The following is a 21183-nucleotide window of genomic DNA, read 5'->3' on the forward strand; positions in this document are numbered from 1 at the left end:
CAATGCTCACTCCACTAGTGATTATAGGTCTCTTCTTAATTATTGCCTCTTGTTTCCTAAGGTTCTTTCAGGAGAAAATCCATAAAGCCTCATGAACCACCTTCAACCAGGGGACAGTCACCCAGAGTCCAGAGCTGACCTGGTGGTCCTTGCCTAGGGAGACCAAATGAGATCACACATCAACCACACCTCATCTGCAGAAAGAAACAATGACAAATTAAGCATGTATACATGAAAATACTTGGCTTGATATTTTGAGCAACCTTTCAAGCCTATGCCCATTCTGTTTGTGTTGGATTGGGGTCACTGACACAGGATTGTAGTTTTCAATCTTCTTTTAAAAGTAATTCTTGTATCACATGTGTAAGTCTTTTTAGTTCAATTGCTTTGGTCCACACTACTTGCATTCGTTATATGTACTTACATGCATAGTTTTCTTTTATGCATTCAAACAGAATGCTGATTCTCTTTGATGTTTTGAATCTCTTTCCTCATTTCTACCTCTTTTTGTTCAGTTTCCTTTCAATTATCACAAGTAATTTGTCCAATCTGTTTTGATTGAGTCTTTATGGAAATCATTATGGTTTTTGTTTTTTCTTCTCTGAGTTAGTCAGTACCGGTCATAGGACTGAGATTTTTGCCAGTCTCTTTTTGACTAGTAATCAAGGACAAATATCTGCCGATTTCTTCTTTGAATATGCATTTTGCTATTCTTTAGTGTATACCCTCTGGAAAATTCATTTTTAAACATTATTCCTTTTGCCTTCCATGTACTACGCTTCCCATTTCTCCATCACTTCAGGGGTGGTCCATTTAAGATCAGAGGCCAGCAGGTGATTCCAAGTCTCCCAAGTGATGCAGGGGCCCAAGCACTTGTTGCAATCTCTACTGTTTTACTAGCCCGCTAGCGGAGATCAGGATAGATCTGGTTAGAAGATGTGTGTGTTTGCCTTGGAAAGTTGCAATGTCTCAGCAGAGCCTATTCTTCTTTCTATACAGTCCTGTCCAAATTATTTCCTGTTACGGTAGGAAATGTGGGAAGTGAAAAACAGGCTGCCCTCCAGTTCTCCTTAACAAGGGCACCCATCTAGTTCCTGAAGGCACTCTTGATCCAATTACTTCCCATGCACCCTTCCCACCTCCTAACACCATCACCATCAGGGTTAGATTGCACCACCTAAGATTTGGTGAGGCACAGCAGAACGTCCCATGCATAGCAATGGACAGAAAATGTCTCTGACATTGGTCATTGTTTATGTAAATTGGATGCTTGTGTTGGTTTCACCTGCTTCTCTGTGTTGTGAAATTAAAAACTGGAGCAAGTAGTTTTTAATTTGCTCTCAGAGAAGGATTTGATGGATTTATTATATATTATCAAAAGAACTTTTTCGCCTCTATGTCCCCTTCTATGTCATTAGTGTTATTGAGAGGTTTTATTTTGTTTTAATTGTTTTAGTACACTGCCTGGAGTAAAATCTAACTGCTCAAAAATGATTAGCTGCCTTCATAATTATTTCAAAAGTTTCACCTACTTGATAGTATTCACTCATATTTTTAGGTGTATTAAAAGAGTAGTCATAATATCTAATACATAGAGCCACTCTAGTTTGTAAAAGCAATCAATACAATTGAAAATTTCTATTTCTCTTCCCCTACCCTTTCTGCAAAAAGTCTTATTTTGCAGTCAAAGTGTCTCCAACCAGTAATTATGTAGTACATGTTTACTTCTTCTGCCTAGCAACCTAGTAAGAGTGTAAGATTTGAGACAATTTGCAGACAATAAATGCTGTTGATTTAGCATACCTTGCCTTTGTTCTTGTACTTCAGGTATCTGGGTAGTGCCTTTTAAGCTGTCAAATAACAAAGTGTATAAAGCGACAGTATCGAGGACATTCGATATATTAAATATAGGCCATTGTTTTTTCTAGACTGGTTTTGAAATGAAAACCTGCATGGTGGACTTTGCATTCAGGAAGTTATGCAACTCGTCATGGTGCGGCTTAACATCCAGCACCCGGAAGCCTGGAGCTGTCTGTCTTTCCTGTGTCACCACAGAAGCACAGAGCAGAAGAGCGCCATCATGGGAATGAAGACAGTTTTGCTTGTGACTGTGGGGGTCCTGGCAGCATATTATGTTTATACTCCTTTCCCGGACAATATTGAGGAGCCTTGGAAACTGATGGCTATGACCGCACAAGTGAAAGTAATAGGAAGTTGGGTAAGTTCAAGAGTTTATCCTCTGTGTGAATATGTATAGTAATTTGATAAGCATAAAACAAACAAAATGCTATTTTGGAGATGCATATTTTACCATTTATGTTTGCTTGCTGAATTTAATGCTTTTAAAAATAGGCATTTTATTATTCCTTAAAGCAGATGTCTAAGAGAATGAATATGAGGAAATAGTCTAGGGTTTTTTGCTTTTAAACAGCAAAAGAGCAATATGTGTTGGTTGAGGAAAGTAGACTGAAAAACTTGATGGTGAGTCTGATGGATGAATGCAACATGAGGACGAAAGGATGAGTCGAGCTGTGATTAAGTCCACAATTCTATGCAAAGATATTGGACTCAGTACTGAAAATGCATTCCTAATGACTTGTGCTGTGCCAAAGTCCATGGGTAAAAGTCCAAGGGATGGTGGATTCCAGGCAATACCCACTGTAGGAGAGGAAGCTGTGGTGGCAACAGAGCTGTGAGTCCACAGCTTGCTGTCTGGTTCTTTTCTAGGGATGCCAGCTGGTTGGGAGTGAAGTTATGCACCACACCTTTAATCTTTTCCTTGAGGAGGAAATCCCTTATCATAACAGAATAAGAAAAAAAAAAGTCAGAACTGAACAAAACCTTTGAGAATATTAAGTATAGGTAATAAACATCTAGCTCATTATTGTATTTCCTTGCATGTTTTTAGATGTTTCAACATTCTCTGATTCATAATATAGTTATAAAGTGTATGCTCTCTATTTCATTTTTTAGTTAACTGTTCCATGAATTTTCTTTAAAGCCTTATGTTTATGTAAGACACAAGTTTTAAAGGGAGAAGGAGAGCAGACAGGGAAAAATCTTCCATCCTCTGGTTCACTCTCCAAATGGCTGCAATGGCTAAGGCTGAGCTCATGGGAAGCTGGGAGCCAGGAGCCTCTTCCAATTCTCCCACGTAGTCACAGGGTCCAAAGGCTCTGGGCTCTCTTCTGCTGTGTTCTCAGATGACAATCAGGGAGCTGAATAGGAAGTGAAGCAGCTGGGAAATGACTGGCCCCTCTAGGTGGTCCCACTGTCATAGGTGGCTGATTTACCTGCTGCATGACAATGCCCATTCCCCAATATATGCATTTTTATGGACTTTGTGAGAACTCCCCCACATGTGGATTTCAACACTAGTTTGCATGAGGACACTTATCCTTTTGTTACAATTTACACAAAGGTTTTGAACAATCTTTTTTTATATTGAATTACTTTTGTAAAAATAGGGATGTGATTTATACATATATAAATTGTGTCTATACTTTGTACCTATATCTATGTGTGTATTTATATATTCATATGTATAAGTGTGTACATAGACATGAATATATATAAATGTATATATGATCCTTTAAGATTCACTACTCTCAATCCCTGAGAAAATCCGTGTCTGTTCCATAAGTCTCTTCTATCATTCTTTACAATGGGAACCTGTCAATTGTTCTTTGCTTTGTTTTGCTCTTACCAAGATGCTGAATTTTAGCCCAGTAGTATATTTTTAGTATGCTCTTATAAAGAGTAACTACTGCATTATTCAAAAATACCCAGAACAGAGCAGACTATTTTTCCAGAACTTCCGATTTCATTCTGTATGATGTTAGGGACTGTCTGGCATCAAATTTTCCTTGAGTGGTTGTGCTACTGAGATAGGATGCTGCTGTTTTTGTTTTTATTTTGGAGGAATAATGGCATATGAAAGTTCATGGTGTTTTGGAGTATTACAATCTGTCTAAAGATCATTACAATGTACTGAGTTATGAATTTTAAAACAAATTTTGCCTTTCAACTAAGACATTTGTTGGGAACTTAAATTCATCTTGTTTTGTAATTCTACAATGTACAAGAACACTCTTTAGTTCCATTTCCAGAAAGATGTATAGCAAAATCTAAATATCTTTATGGAAAATGCAGCAGTTTTAAGTTTTTCTGATTGTGAAATGAGATGGATCCCCAAAAGTATAATTTTCTTTCTCTAGCTTATAATGTTTAATCAGTGCTTGAACTCATCGTTTTCTCTTACTATTTACTGTAACATCAACTTGGTTGTCTCCATAGCCTTAAATGCAAAAGCTATCCCTTGATATAGACAAATGTAGGTATAAAGTGAAATAAATGCTTTATTCTTGCAGCTAATGCCTCAATAGAGTTCCATTTTGCATTAGCAATAAAGACATTCCTGGGTCTGGGGCGGTGGATTACTGGCTAAAGTCCTCACCTTGAACATGCGGGGATCCCATATGGGTGCTGGTTCTAATCCCAGTGCCTCTGCTTCCCATGCAGCTCCCTGCTTGTGGCCTGGGAAAGTAGTCAAGGATGAGCCCAAAGCCTTGGGACCCTGTTCCTGTATAGGAGACCTGGAGGAAGCTCCTGGTTCTTGAATTCAGATGGAGCAGCTCCAGCCATTGTTGTCACTTGGGGAGTGAATCAGCGGGAAGAAGATCTTCCTCTTTGTTTCTCTTCCTCTCTGTGGTTCTAACTTTGCAAAAAATAAATAAATAAATAAAATAAGGTAATCCTATCTACAAAAACATGCCTTAATTGTTCTCCTTCCCGAGATCTCCTGTGGGCTGCAAATTTTAGTAGACACTGGTATGAATGTAAGTGTCTCCATAGCAAATATCCTGACTGAAAATAATACTACAGAATCCTTATTTAATTTTAAGATGTGTTTTTGTATTAATTTAAAATCATAATTGCGAAAAGAGTGCATGAGACACAAAAGAGAGAGGTCTTTCATCTCCTGGCTCACTCTCCAAGTAGCCACAATGGCCTGAGTGGAGCCAGGCTGAAGCTGAAGCTTCTAGGTGTCCTACACAGAAACTTGGCCCTCCTTAGGGTGCTTCTCCTGGGACATTAGCAGGGATAGAGGCAGGCTGCAGAGCAGTCAGAAGAAGAGGTAGGGCCTCAAGGGAGGATGGTGTCTCTGGTTGCAGCTTGACCAGCTTACACCAGCATGCTGGCTGCACAGATTCCTTAGAATGCAATGAATCAAAGTCATCAACATTTCTAGCTCCCTGCACTACTAATGCAGTAGTTGTTAGAACAATCAGAAGCACGCATGCATGTGTGTTCACATGAATGCTGAGAGTGGTCCAGAGGGAGTCAACATTCCTTCTGTTTCCCTCTAGTCTTACAAGAATACTGAAGGTGGTAAAATTGAATTTGTAACTGAATTGGCAGGAAGTACAGACCCATATTGCCTGACTTCCCTTTCAAGAGGATCATGATGGGGCTGACTCAATGTTGAAAATGCACATACTTGCTTATTGCTTTTGTATTGACTTAGTGGTTAATGTTTATGCAGTGTCAGATTGGTTCAGCCCATACTACACTGTTTTAAGATAAAGAAACCAATCTTAACATGTCTTTGCGTCTTGGAATTCTAACATTAAGAACCATTTGGGATTTCATTCACCTTCATTCACCTTTGAGGTCTCTGCCATATATCATTTCTCTGTCTGCCCCTGGTTTAAGAGCTTTGCTAAACTAGTCCACTTCTCTGGTTGTAGATAGGAGTCTCTTCATGATGAGTGCATTGTGTTGAAAATATTTTCCCATTTTGCTTGACCATCTTTTTTGTTCTTTCAGTTTTCATGTCAGAGTCTGTCCCGTTTTTAATAATTCAAATTTCTACTTCTCCTATACAGGATGCTCATTTTTCCCCTTATTCAAAGCAATCAAACTAATTTACATGTAACCAGGAAAGCATAGTTATGCTGTTCAATAAGCTGCTGTATACTTGCTTCTCCAACTCAGAGCTTCTTCAGCATGTAGAACTTATGTTGATTTCCTTAGTCTGTCAAGACATTATTTTAACTTTTATGCAATATTTCATTTGAAGCAACTTTTAAGAAGTAGTTATTTATTTAATTGAAACTTAGATGTGCAGAGAAATATGTAGAGAGTGACACATGTATTTTCCATCTGTTGAATTATTTCTAAAATAGGTTCCATGCTTGGCATGGAAAAGAATGACTCCAAGAACCAGGAAATGCATCCTGATCTTCCACAATTGACAAGGGCTCCAATCTTTAGTCATCTTCTGGTCTTTTGCTCAGACCATTACAGGGATCTGAATTGGAAATAAAATAGTCAGGAGGTGATCAGCACTTATTAGATGGTAGCATCACAGATGGTCCTTTTACCTACTGTGTCACCATGCCGTCCCCTTTGAAACAATTCGTTTTTCACAAAACTAAACTTACACCATTTCTGTGTTATGAGATTCACCTGTGCACACTTTCACATTGACAAAGATCAGTGGCATTTGGTAATGTGTAACCCAGTGAATGTTTTTGCTTCTCTCTCAACGTTAAGGCCTTCTCTGCTGAATTCCTGGGAATTGCTCATTTTGTTGACGTTGCAAACTTCTTAACAAGTCTTCAGTTAGTCCCACCCACATCTGATGAAAATGTCACCGTGACAGACACAACTTTCAACAACATTCCTGTCCGTGTGTATGTGCCCAAACGGAAGACAAAGACATTGAGAAGGGGCTTATTTTATATTCATGGAGGCGGTTGGTGTCTGGGAAATGCTGGTATGTCCTCCTTCTTTTTTTTTTTTTTTTTTTTATTGTTGCTTACACTGTATTATGTAGTACAGTTTTATAGGCGCTGGGGATTCCCCCCACCCCTCCCCATACCCCTCCCCCCATGGTGGATTCCTCCACCTTGTTGCATAACCATAGTTCAAGTTCAGTTGAGATTCATTGCTTGCAAACACATGCCTAGCATAAAGTTCAGCGTCTTATTGTCCAGATAAGTTCAGTGGCCTCCTGGGGAGACCTTCTATGGTCTGAAGATAGGTCTAACAGAGTAAAGATCCGGTCAGTTAAAAGCCCCAACAAGGCCTCAGTTTCAATATACAACATTATGGAATTAATTGACATAGTAATGGGTAAACAATATGTTAAGAATAATGCGAGTTCCATTCTTCGAAACATCTGGGTTGAGACAGTATCAATGACAGGTTCAAAAAATAACAAACAACCAAACAAAAAATTACAGGTTAAATCAAGGCAAACATGTGGTATCTAATCTTTTGGGATTCACTCATTTCCCTTAGCATTATAGTTTCCAGTTGTGCCCATTTAGCCACAAAGAACTGCATTTTGTTTTTTTTAATAGCTGAGTAGTATTCCATGGAGTAGATGAACCAAAGCTTTCTTATCCAATCTTCTGCTGATGGGCATTTCGGTTGCTTCCATGTTTTTGCAATTACTGATTGTGCTGCAATGAACATAGGGATGCATGTTGGTTTGTCGTAAAACAGGTGTTTTGGATATATTCCTAGGAGTGCTATTGCTGGGTCATATGGCATGCAGATTCCGAGTTGTTTGAGTGTTCTCCAGACTGATTTCCATAAAGGCTGTACCAATTTGCAGCTCCACCAGCAGTGGAGTAGGGTTCCCTTTTCCCCGCATCCTCGCCAGCAAGCGTCGTTGGTGTTCTTGTTTATGTGGGCCAATCTTACTGGTGTTAGGTGGTACCTCATCGATGTTTTAATTTGGATTTCCCTTATTGCTAGGGAGCTGGAACATTTTTTCATATGTTTGTTTGCCATTTGGACTTGTTCCTTTGTGAAATGTTTGCCCATTTCCCGTGCCCATTTCTTGAGTGGCTTGTTTGTTTTGGTTTTTTGGTTGTTTTGAAGTTCTTTGTATATCCTGGAAATTAGCCCCCTATCGCCTATATCGTGTGCAAAGATCTTCTCCCACTCTGTGGGTTGCTTTTTTACTTTGTTGATTGTTTCCCTTGCTGTACAGAAGCTTCTTAGTTTGATGAGGTCCCATTTGTTTATTCTGTTCTCAACTGCTATTGCTTTTGGTGTCCTTCTTAGAAAGTCGGAACCTACTCCTAGGTCTTGCAGTGTATTTCCTACATTTTCTTGCAAGAGTTTGAAGGTTTCTGGATGTAGGTTTAGGTCTTTTATCCATGTAGATTGGATCTTAGTGTATGGTGATAGATGTGGGTCTATCCTTTTGTTTCTACAGGCTATCAGCCAGTTGTCCCAACAACATTTACTAAAGAGGCCTTCCCACTTGCTTGAGCTATCATTGGTCTTTTTGTCAAAGATTAATTGGCTGTATTTGTGTGGGTTCCCTTTTGGTGCTTCTATTCTATTCCATTGATCTTCCTTTCTGTCTTTGTGCCAGTACCAGGCTGTTTTGATAACCACTGCTCTATAGTATGTCCAGAGGTCCGGGATTGTGATTCCCCCTGCTAACCTCTTATTTTTCAGGATGGTTCTAGCTATTCGTGGTTTTTTGTGTTTCCAGATGAACTTTTGAATCATTGTATCCAGTTCCGTGAAGAATGTTTTGGGCAATTTGATTGGAATTGCGTTGAAAATGTATATTGCTTGTGGTAGTATAGACATTTTAATGATATTGATTTTGCCTATCCAGGAGCACGGGATGTTATTCCATCTTTTGAGGTCTTGTTCAATTTCCTTTTTAAATAGTTTGTAGTTTTCTTCGAATAGGTCTCCTACGCTTTTGGTTAGATTTATTCCCAAATACTTCATACTTCTCTCTGCTATTTTGAATGGTATCCTGTTGGTTAGATCTTCTTCCATCTTGGTGTTATTTGCGTACACTATGGCTGTTGATTTTCGTTCGTTAATTTTGTACCCCGCCACTCTGCCAAACTCTCGTATAAGTTCTAGCAGTTTCTGTATTGAGTCTCCTGGTTTTTCTATGTATAGGATTATGTCATCTGCATATAGTGAAAGCTTGACTTCTTCGTTTCCTATACGTATGCCTTTGATTTCTTTTTCTTGTCTTATGGCCTCTGCAAGTACCTCTAGGACTATGTTGAATAGCAGTGGTGATAGCGGGCACCCTTGTCTTGTTCCAGATCTCAGTGGGAAGGGTTCTAGCTTTTCTCCATTCAGTATGATACTGGCGTTGGGTTTTTCATAAATTGCTTTAATTATGTTGTGGATTTTCCCATCTATGCCTACTTTGGCTAGAGTTTTTAGCATGAAGAGGTGTTGGATTTTGTCGAAAGCTTTTTCTGCATCTATTGAAACTATTATGTGGTTCTTGTTTTGCAGTTTTTGGATATGGTTTATAACATTTATGGATTTCCGAATGTTGAACCATCCCTGCATTCCAGGGATGAATCCTACTTGATCCGGATGAATGATCTGTCTGATGATTTTTTGAATTCTATTGGCTAGGATTTTGTTGAGAATTTTAGCATCAATGTTCATCAGAGAGATAGGTCTGTAGTTTTCCTTCTCTGATGGTTCTCTGTCCGGTTTTGGGATTAAGGTGATGTTGGCTTCATAGAATGAGTTTGGGAGGGTTGCTTCCTCCTCTATTGTTTTGAAGAGCTTGTAGAGGATTGGGGTTAGTTCTGTTCGGAATGTTTTGTAGAATTCTGTAGTGAAGCCGTCTGGGCCTGGGCTTTTTTTCGTTGGGAGATCCTTGATGACTGTTTCAATCTCTACCTCGGTTATGGGTTTATTTAATTCTGCAGTTGCCTCCGGACTGAGTTTTGGTAAGTGGTGGGAGTCCAAGAACTTTTCTATTTCTTGGTGGTCCTCAAATTTGTGGGAGTACAGTTCTTTGTAGTAATTTCTAATTATTTTCTTAATGATTGCAGTGTCTGTTGTTATGTTGCCTTTTTCATCTTTAATGCTATTGATTCTCACTTTCTCTTGTTTTTTTTTTGGTCAATCGGGCCAGTGGAGTGTCTATTTTGTTTATTTTCTCAAAAAACCAACTTTTTGATTTGTTGATTTTATGTATAGTTTTTTTTGATTTCTATTTGGTTTATCTCCTCCCTTGTTTTGATGATTTCTTGTTTCCTATTGTGCGTGGGACTCTTCTGCTGCTGTTTTTTCCAGATCCTGGAGGTGTGAGGTTAGTTCCTGTATTTGGCGTCTTTCTTGGGCCTTGACATGTGCTCCGATTGCGATGAATCTACCTCGTAGCACTGCTTTGGCGGTGTCCCACAAGTTTTGGAGTGTTGTATCAGAGTTTTCATTGGTTTCCATAAATTTTTTGATCTCATCTTTGATTTCTTCTCTGACCCAATGTTCGTTTAATAGCATATTGTTCAATTTCCAAGAGTGCCTATACTTCCTGGGGAGTTTTGAGTTGTTGATTTCCAGTTTCATCCCATGGTGGTCTGAGAGGGTACATGGTATGATACTAATGTTTTGGAAGTTGTTTAGATTCGCTTTATGTCCTATCATGTGGTCGATTCTGGAGAAGGTGCCATGTACCGCTGAGAAGAATGTATAGTCTGTGGCCTTAGGATAAAAAGTTCTATATATGTCTACTAAGTCCAGTTGTTCTATTGTTTGTGTGAGCTCTGTTGTTTCTTTGTTGAGTTTTTGTTTCGTAGACCGGTCCATTGTTGTTAGAGGTGTGTTGAGATCGCCCACAAGAATTGTCCGGGTGTCTATGTCTTCCCTTAAGTCTGTAAGTAATTGCTTTACGTAACTAGGTGCATTAAGATTCGGTGCATAAACATTAATGATGGTGATTGCTTCTTGATGGATCATTCCCTTCACCAGTATAAAATGGCCTTCCCTGTCTCTTTTGATGTTAGTTAGAATGAAATCTATCTCGTCTGAAATTAGGATAGCTACCCCAGCTTTTTTTTCTCGTCTATTGGCGTGAAATATCTTTTTCCATCCCTTCACTTTCAGTTTCTTTGCATCCTTTCTGGTTAGATGCGTTTCTTGTAGGCAACAGATGGTTGGGTCTTGTTTGATGATCCATTCTATTAATCTCTGTCTTTTGATTGGTGAATTTAGACCATTTGTGTTGAGAGTTAAAATTGAGAGTTTGCAATTTTGCCTTGCCATGTGATTGTGTTGTGTGTGTGTTGTTGCCTATGTAGTTGTCTTGTTTGTGCAGCTTTTAGTTTGGAGATCTTCTTATTTGCCATCTTTGTTTGTGATTTGCCTCCTTTTTGTCCGGGACTAGCGCATTTCTAAGGAGACTTTGCAGAGCTGGTTTTGTGTAGACATATTCTTCTAGTTTTTCTTTGCTATTGAAGTATCTGATCTCGTTCTCATATACAAATGAGATCTTTGCTGGGTAGATTATTTTTGGTTGACAGTTGTTTTGTTTCAGGACTTGGAAGATCTTTGTCCATTCTCTCCTTGCTTGTAGGGTCTCTTCGGAGAAGTCAGCAGTGATTCTGATGGGTTTTCCCCTGTATGTGATCTTTTCTCTACTTCGTACTTGTCTCAGGATTCCTTCTTTGTCTTCATTGGAGTAGAACCTGAGCACCGTGTGTCTGGGTGAAGATCTCTTTGGGTCATGTCTGTTGGGAGTTCTCTGTCCATCCTGTATGCGGGGTGGATTCGTGTTCCAAGTGTTTTGGAAGTTTTCCTGTATAATTTCATCAAGCACTGCTTGCATCCCAGATTCTCTTTCTACTCCCTCAGGGAGGCCGATGATCCGAATATTCAGTTTTCTAAGGTAATCCTTCATCTCTTGCATCATTTTATTAGTTTTGCTGAGGTTTGTCTCCAGCTGTTTAATTCGCTGGGCACTTTCATTTTGTGTGTCTTCTGTTTCAGAGATCCTTTCCTCTGCCGCATTTATTCTGTTGATGAGGCTTTCAATCTTATTCTCTTGGGCATCCAGTTTGGTTTTGATTTGTTGTATTTCGGTGATTATGCGGTTCTGGTAGTCTTCCAGCTTTGTGTCCACGTCTCTGAGAAATTTTAGCATTATTTTCATCAATTCCTTTGCTGGTAACACGTCCATGTCTTCATCTCGCATCGCCGATATTGATAATGGCTTTTGGCCCATGTTTGGTGGGGTGCTGGCTCTTTCATCTGGAGCACAGCTCTTTCTGGTGGTTTTTCCCATTGCGTTGGTGAATTCTGGTGGGGCAAATGAACCCGTGTGTTGAGGGGCTGTCAGATGCTTTCCTGTAGAGATTGGAGCCTGCAGACGTGGTGTTGTCGAGCGTGGTAATTTTCAAGGCACCGTTGGTGCGTTCTCAGGGCCCGGGGCTGTAGAGCACCACCTTGGGGGCCCAGTGGCTTCCAGGCACACTCTGGGCACCTCTTCTACAGGTGTGACACCCCAGGGCGTGGAGGGATGGAGGCGCTCTCTGGGTGTGCCCCCTGCACGGGAATCCGCAGGACTTAGAAGGTTTTATGTGCTTTCTCCCTGCGTTCTCCGTGTCAGGGACTGCAAGGTTTTTCAGAGCCCACCTGGTGCGTCTCCCACACACGGGACTGTGGGTGAGGCACTTTCCAGGCGTGGCTCTTGTGCAGTGAATCCACCACTCGTGGTGTGTGGATGTTCAGAGCCCCTGTTCCTGTGTGGCTCTCTCACACCGGCCCTTAGCGGAGGAGTGGCCCAGGCGCCCTGTTATAATTTCACGGCAGGTTCGCACCGTGTCAGTGTGATGCAGGAGTTTTCAGAGCTCTCCTGGTGGGACGCCCACGCTCAGAACTGCAGGGTGGGGGGCGAGAGGTGAGCAGTTCACCCTATGGGAGTGGTACCTGCGTGTCGGGGACACACAGCACTACACTTCCCAAAGCTGGGCAGAGCTCTTCTGACACCTGACACCTGCGCTGTGGAGGCGGCTGCTGCAGGCGGGGCCGCCTAGTCCGCTCGGCGCAGCCGCTCGGCGCGGCGACCAGGGTCTTCCTGATGTTATCTCACTTCCACCAGGCAGGATGTGGAGGACTCCAGATCCTCGCCAGCAGCCTCTGCGCACCGAGACGCACTGGCCCCCCCAGTGTAGGAACACCTGAGGCGCCCCCCCGGGGCCCCCTCTGCCACCAACACCACTGCACGCAGTTCCCAAGGCACAAACCCAACAGTTTCAGTCCGTCTGCCCCGCGTTCTCAGAGGCTAAAACCTCGGCAGGGGTCTAGGAATGCGGAGGCTGCCACGTCAACCCCCCGGCTCACCAAACGTTCCGCCGCTGCAGTCTGCCTCCACCGCTGCCGAAGGCCTCCCGCCGGTGACGATCCGCCCGATCTCCCCGCCTCCGGGCTGTCCGCGTCTCCCGTCAGGCCGTTTTCAAAAGTGACTCAGCAGGTCTGGAGTGGGATGTCGGTTTCTCTACCTTTGCCCTGCTCCGTTCTCGCTGTTCTTCCGAGTTGTGTGGATCTTTTTGGCTCCACACTGTCCCAGGGAGCCTCACGGACCTCTCCCTGCGATTCCCTGCTGTTCCTCTTTGCTGCTTCTGTGACTTTCTATCCCTCTTTCACTGGAGACTCCCTCACAGCCTTCCTCCTACGTCGGCCATCTTCTTTCCCCTCTTGGTATGTCCTCCTTCTTAAAAGTTTTAGTTTATCAAAGACAATTTTATTACGTGTGAACTGCACATTGCCACTTCATGTGTGTGAAATGAATTTTCTTGGAGATCAATTAACTAAAGAAATGACTTTAACTTGCTGAAAAGAGGGGATAATAAAAACCAAGAATGTAGCAAATCAATGGTAGGAGCCTAGAAATTTACTAGTAATGGTGTATCTGATAAAATGCTGCAAAGAAAACCATAAAAAAAAAAGAGAATTGAACAGTGTGGGAAGTATCATATACAGTGTCCAGTCTTTCGGTAAGTTTAAATATGAAGAAAATGTGAAAGATGGTGTTATATGAAAAAGAAGCAACAGTTTGTCTAGACTACCTGATGTTTATTTAAAATCTTATATTCCTAAATTTATCTGCTATATTATGTGTATAGAGAAATAATATTTAATACATTATTCTTTTTGTATAATACACATTTTAAATTTTATACACTAAACAGTTCAATCCTATATAAAATTTCAATATTAAATCTTGTGATTTCCATGAACATGTTACAGTTTTGGTCATGTGACTTATACATGACGTGCAGTGTAGAGCAAGGAACAGGATCAGTGGGAAGAGGAGTGTTGGATTCATTGGATTCAGCATGGAGTGGGGGATTGGCAGTGCCAGGGGATGAAGGATAAAATGGCATGGCTTTATGACAGAAGGAAAAGAGATTTACTATGGTGATTTCTGTGGGCTAGGAAAACATTTGGAACAGGAAAGAAAAAGATCTTATTTGGCATTTCTTAGTATGAATTGTTGATTTTTAAATTTTTATTGATGTAAAGAGAACACAGTTCACATCTTTCTTAGATACAATTTTAAGAAGACAAACATTTTTTTCCCCAGCTCCTGCTCAATCCACCCTTCCATCATATCTTTCTATTCCTTTAATTATTCTGAGAGTTATTTTTTGTATGGCACAGTTACACAGAAAAACAAAGAGAAACACCCAGAAAGAGACAGAAAGTGAGCGCTTCCATTCACTGCTTTCTTTCCCCAATAGCCATAATCCCCAGTTGGGCCAGGCTGAAATGAGCAGTCAGCAAATTCTTCCAGGCCCCAACACTTGGACCCTCTTCCCCTGCTTTACCAGGCACATTGGTAGGCCCCTATGTTGGAAGCAGAACAGCAAAATCATGAACTGGTATCCGTATAACATCTGGCCTTGCACACAGACAGAGGCTTTACTCACTAAGCTAGGTTGCTAGTCTGATTCCTTTAATTACTGTAAGACCATAATTTTTATTTAAATCATAATTACAGATGTAATGCACCACTAACCATAATGTTCCACAAATAAAGTGCAGAAAGAATACCACTACATGGAAGCAGGCAAGGACTAAAAGTAATAATCATAAGATGCCAGTTTCATTCTTAAACATTTATATATCCTGTATTAAACCAGAGAAAACATAGTATTTGCCTTTGGGACAGGCTTATGTCACTAAGCATAGTAGTCTCCAGGTGCATCCATTTTATTGTGAAAGACACGATTTTGTTTCGTTTACATGGCCAAGTTGTATCCCATTGTGCACATACACATATTACAGTTTCTTTAATCGGCCGTCAGGTAAAGGACATCTGGATTGAAACCATGTGTTACAAGTTCCATCTGGAAGTCTGCCTCTGCAATGTGGTTTCTAATGAAAGACCTGACCCTAACACACAGCAGTTAGCTTAGATAAGAAAGTGCTGTGAAAATCACCTCTTTACAGTTTTGATATCAAAGTGTCATTCAAGTACAGGCATATGCTTACATAGATTTAAGGATCTATATAAGAATAATGAACGAAGCAAGACAACAATATCTTCAACTTTCTGGTCCATAAAACAGATTTCGAATGAAATAAGTGATAGAAATATGAGTCAATACCACAGAAATTTAAAATGATTGAAGATGTGTTTTTTGAGATTTTTAAAAATGATTTCAATGCAATATATCAGAATCTCAGTTTGAAAAAAAACCAACACAAAATGAAATGCACTACTCTTTTCACTGTCCTTCAGCATAAACAGTGACTCCTGGAAACAGGGGCATAATCAGACACTTCCCCTCAAGCACATGTTTCTAAAACATTCTGTTTTATCATCTTTTTCTTATCTAAGGCAGAAACCACCCCTTAAGCCCGTGGTAAACATGTGCAGCCTAATCTCACCCCTTTTAATCCATACCCATGTTAAATTCAAATTGAAACTCTGTGTGTGTGTGTGTTGTGTGTGTGTGTGCTTGTGACATTATTCTCTCTCTCTCACTCAAGTAAGACATACACACAAAAATAGTACAAGCAACAGTTTCTGCCCACAAGTGTGCTGCCTGGCATTCTACTGAAATCAACCTCAATGACTCATGGATCACTGTAAGATTCTATTCCCTTTATTTCAGCTTTGCATTACTATGATATTATGTCCAGACGTACAGCTGATGACCTTGACACAGTCGTCATCTCCACCAAGTGAGTACACTGCCGCCTTCTTTGTTGTCTGTAATGTTGACTTCCCCCTCTCAGATATTCTTAGATTTTTTTGGCCATTTATAAAATATAATTTGATTTTGTTTTTAATTCCTTTGCAGTTATTACCATCATTCCATGATACAGTTCAATAAGCCTTGGGATTTTCACTGACCCCTCCCCAAGTCTCTTCTCTCCAATGGAAGTCCCCTATATGATTATTGTAACATACTTCTGCTTAAACAGTCACATGTTCATCATTGGAGGCATGGGCAATGCAGAGAGTCCTGCATCCTATTGTCAAGACTCAGCTCATTTTTTCATTCGTAGTCTATCCTTGATATGCAAGTAGAGATGCACACTGCACTGCATCCTCACATCTGGCTATGAGCTTCTCTATTACGGTGACCACACATCCCCCTTAAATGAAAAGCCACCATGAACAATCAACAAGAAGAAGAAAAATAAAAATTTGCAATCCTATGGATTTCTCAAGAGGTTTTGATAGTTTAACATTCTGGGAGCTAGTTGATCAATTGGCTCTATCCTCCATCCTCTGACATGCCTACCTGGTATCCTCTGGAGGCTCCAATGCATTTCCATATCCTCCATGTGCATCTGGATATGATATCTACAGCCCTGTGAGGAACTGAGGAGGCCCAGCTTTGACACATGCACTCCATGTAAGACCATGAAACTTTCAATTCTCTTGATGATTGGTGTTCTGAGTCCAGCAGTTCAGTGGCTAGGGAAACACCAAAGAAACATCATCTGAGGCCGTCCCAGACCTGATTCCTGTATGTGTCTGCCAATATAGGTCTGGAACAGTGTGTCACACAAATCAGCCTATGCACAACACACACACTGGTAGTTGCAATTGTTGGGTCAGTTCTGCTTACAGCCCCATGTTTTATGCAACCCAATGGGAGCTGGAGCCCAGACCGAACCTGCCTACCACATTCTTGGCCAACACATAAGCCAGTGGGAGCTAGAGCTAGTTGGTGCAGCCTGCAAAATCCACACCAGGCCTGCCCCCTGCCATAGTACCCGTAATGCCAGGAGTTTTGCAAATAAAATGAAGATGGTAAACACATATAATGTGAATACAATAAGGAATAGAAAAAGCAACACAGAAAAAAACATCAATTAGGTCCAACAGGAATCAAAAATTGAATGTCGATAAAATTAAAATATTGAATCTCATGAAGAGACAGCCCCTTAAAGAATACACACACTAAGTTTCAGCAACAGAGGGATAAAGAGAAAGGTTTCAGATTAAAGTACACAGTTTCAAATCCTGGCTCTATAATTAATTGCATGACTGTATGTAAATCTCCTCCTAGCTTTTCAGTTCATCTTCTCAGCTTTTATACAGGAATAGCAGTGTATTTTATGCCTAACAGGATTGATTTGATAATTAGATGATAAAAATACTCTTTGAAAAGTTAGTACAGTGTATGATGATGTCGAGGAAACGTCCGTTGTAATCAACGTCTCACAAAATTAGGCAGAAGGAAAAGGAGCAAAAATCTTTTCTCCAAACCCAGCCTAGGATCGCTTCAAGCAGAGTGACTCTCGTTTTCTGTTTATTTATTGGTTATTGCTGCAGTGTGATGAGTTCAGGAAGTATCATTCTGGGACAAGGTTATTGAGGGGAACATGACACCAGCCCTCCCCCTTTGTTTTAATCCTCAAGATCAGTCCAAATTCTGCATTCATGAGTTTCCTTTTTGTTCTTTTACACTTGATATTCATGAAGCTTTTGCTAAGTATGGATTGCTAAGTATGTATTATTCTGCCCACAGCTACAGACTTGCACCTAAGTATCATTTCCCAATTCAGTTTGAAGATGTCTATGACGCATTAAAGTGGTTCTTACGACAAGATGTTCTTGACCAATACGGAGTAGATCCTCAAAGAGTCGGTGTGTCTGGAGACAGTGCTGGTGGGAACTTAGCTGCAGCAGTGGCTCAGCAGGTGTGGTGCTCGTATTCGTTTTCTTTTAAATAACCCCACTTCAATATATTTCAGACATTAGTATTTCAAGGTATATATGCTAGTAAATATTAAGATACATCAATATGTGTATCTGAGATCATTTAAGGGTGTCGTTTCCACACCAGGGTTTTTTAAAAAGTAATTGTTGATAAATTTGGAAATGTAAAATACATTTTCCATATCATTGTGTCAAACATGACTAATGTGCTCAGTTTGCTACCCAATCTCCTTTGTTATGTTAGTGGGTGTGGTTGTGACATCAATCATTTATTTCACAAAGTTGCTATAACCAAAGCAGTGGATGATTCCAATATTGTTCACTGCAGCATAATAAAAGCTGTATGAAGACTTTCCAAAATTATCAAATTGTGAGTTTAAATAATGATATTTGTAGATGCTATGTACTTGCAGAAGGAATTATACTTCCTTCATGTTAATTATTCAGAAATTTCTATATGTTTTAACTAAAATTATTTGCATATTGGCTGTCGAATCCATATTTGATTTTAAAATTAGTTTACAAAATCGTGACTTTATCTTTTTGATAAGTCATCTGACTGAAGAAAGAAATCTTCCGTAGAGATTTGAGAAGTTATGCTCTTTTACAATTTAATGTAATATCTGAGTCTATCAGAAATACTGCACATGATACTATTATACAAAAAATGAATGTTGGCATTATTTTACTATTTTTGTATGTACGTTTATGTGTTTAAACTTTTGCTGTTATAATATTAAGTGCGTTTCTTCTGATGCATAACGAAAACAAAAGTAACAACCAATGGCTTTTTTTTCTAATATATTATAAAACATTTGCTACTACCCAGAAATTAGTTCTACATATTCCACTTACTGTTTTCCTGAGCAATAACCTGATGGCCTAACAAGAACTTATCATAAAATGTTAATGTTTGGAGCTGAAGCAGTATCTATCTACAGTCTTGGATAAGCCACATGATTTTCTTAAAGTCATTTTTTTTGTTATTGTGCTGCAGAGAAATGCTTTTCTCTTACATAACTCAGGCCTTTATAGAGCAATAACAAAAATACAAATATACAAAAACCCAGCAAGGCTGGTGTTGTGGCCCAGCAAGTAAAGCCAGTGTTCTCAATGCTTGCATTCTGGATTAGACTGACAGATGCAGAGTCCAAGGTCTTCTCTGTCTCGATAACAGATTTCAGCTAAAGTACTTGGACGCAGCAGATAATTTTTAAAAGATTTATTTTTATTGGTTATTCAGAAGAACAGAGAGAAGGAGAAACAGAGAGGAAGATCCTCTGTCTGATGATTTCCTCCCAGGTTTTGATTTTCAATCTCAGAGGGACTGACCCATCTGCCCGTGCATAAAGGAAAGTGGTGTGTGTCATTCACAGCACTTAATCATAGATCTCTCCAACTTGTAATTCATACTAGAATGTTCTGGGAACATAATTTTGCTTCCCTGATAATTTGTTATTTCTTTTCTATTGTTGTTATCTTTTTCCATGAAATATTGTTGTAATTCAAGGGATTCCCCATTTTCCCTTCTCTTTCTCCCACTTCTCCTCTTCCACCACTTCCTTATGTTTTTACAGCAGTATGGTCCTTTAGTAACATATACAACTTTAACATTCTGCTATGTAAGTGTACTCTGATAAGCATTTCATCACTGTGATTAATTGCATATAATATGCTGCTTCAAATTAAAAAATATTTTCTAAATCAGCACTTTTATTCAAGCAGTTTGTTAAAATTTGTGTTTCAGCTCATCAAAGACCCAGAGATCAAGCTCAAAGTCAAGATCCAGGCTTTAATATATCCTGCCCTCCAGACTCTTGATATGAACACACCATCATACAAGGAAAACACTGATCGTCCAATTCTTCCCAAATCACTCATGGTCAGGTTTTGGAGTGAGTACTTCACCACAGACAGATCACTGGAAACGGCCATGTTCCACAATCAGCATGTCCCAGCTGACGCGAGTCACCTGCTCAGATTCGTCAACTGGAGTTCCTTGCTCCCTGAGAAGTTCAAGAGAGGCCATATTTACAAGAGACCAATCCATGGTAGTTCTGATCTGGCAAAAAGATTCCCAGGGATCCTAGATGTGAGAGCAGCGCCTCTGCTGGCTGATGACGCTCAGTTGCGTGGCTTGCCCAGGACCTATGTCATGACCTGTCAGTATGATGTCCTGAGAGATGATGGAATCATGTATGTGACCCGACTCCAGGATGCTGGCGTTGAGGTCACTCATAACCATGTAGATGATGGGCTGCATGGAGCTCTTTCCTTAGATGGGCTCAAAATTACAAATAGATTACAAAAACAGTATTTCAGTTGGCTAAGGGAAAACCTATAGCAAAAATATAAGCAATGTTATATAAAAAAAGTGTACAAGTATCAGCACAGAAAATAAAGGAAACGAATCAGTGCAAATCACAGGACTGACATTTGAACTGTTTATCATCTGTGATGTTTTTAATACTCTCACAACACCTTGCCTACTTCCTTTATTTCCTCTCTGCATACCTCCTTCCACTCAAGCATGAGGACTGACTTAACACCTAGGAGGAGAATGAAGATGTGGGTGCTGCTGTCAGATGCTTGAATCTGCACACAACCCAGTCCACCCTGTTCCTGTCACATGGCATAGAGAAGCAGCACTGGGAATGTGGCTCTGCTGAAGTTAGGTTGTGCTGTGGAGGCCGTCAATGAGCAGGTGGCCCTTCAGGAATTTACAGGCATTCCATTGCAGATGGACATTACCGAAAGAGGAAAGGGCACATGGAATGAATGGTGACATGTGAGCAGACACAACATTCAGAGATGTCAGGCAGATTGTTAAACACGATGTGAACAAGTGGATTCATCAGTCCTACTGGAAGCCTGTCCTCTGCCAAACACTATGAAGAGGACAATGAACTTCCTGGGATTGGTAAACTGCACATTCAGCCAGTGGCTTCACTGATACTCAGGTTTTAGAACAACTTTTGGCTCATTTTGTCTTCACCAAGGCAGACTTCAAGAAGTTCACATCAATGTCTTAAAAATGTGTTTTTTGTGTAAAAAGATTGAAAACAAATCACACTTTTGCTTATTTAGTTTCTAATGGAAAATATGAATATAGTAGGTTCTGAGCTGGGGCATCAGGCTTCTGTACCCCGGCAGAGCTGCTCCTCAGATCACTCTGATGGAACAGATGACCTTGGACA

General features: G+C 40.3%; 1 protein-coding gene across 1 annotated transcript; it reads left to right on the forward strand.

Annotated features, from left to right (window-relative positions):
* The first annotated feature begins 1948 nt into the window (after window positions 1-1948).
* On the forward strand, window positions 1949-20547 carry LOC121152740 (arylacetamide deacetylase-like). Its single transcript, XM_040974923.1, has 5 exons — window positions 1949-2218; window positions 6559-6781; window positions 15924-15993; window positions 17796-17967; window positions 19734-20547. Exons 1-5 carry the CDS (start codon window positions 1979-1981, stop codon window positions 20328-20330), a joined length of 1302 nt encoding a protein of 433 aa, XP_040830857.1. The 5' UTR covers window positions 1949-1978; the 3' UTR covers window positions 20331-20547.
* The last annotated feature ends 636 nt before the right edge of the window (window positions 20548-21183 follow it).

The sequence above is a fragment of the Ochotona curzoniae genome, unplaced genomic scaffold (assembly GCF_017591425.1).
Source record: "Ochotona curzoniae isolate NIBS_2020 unplaced genomic scaffold, NIBS_Ocur_1.0 contig_2599, whole genome shotgun sequence".
Lineage (NCBI taxonomy): Eukaryota > Metazoa > Chordata > Mammalia > Lagomorpha > Ochotonidae > Ochotona > Ochotona curzoniae.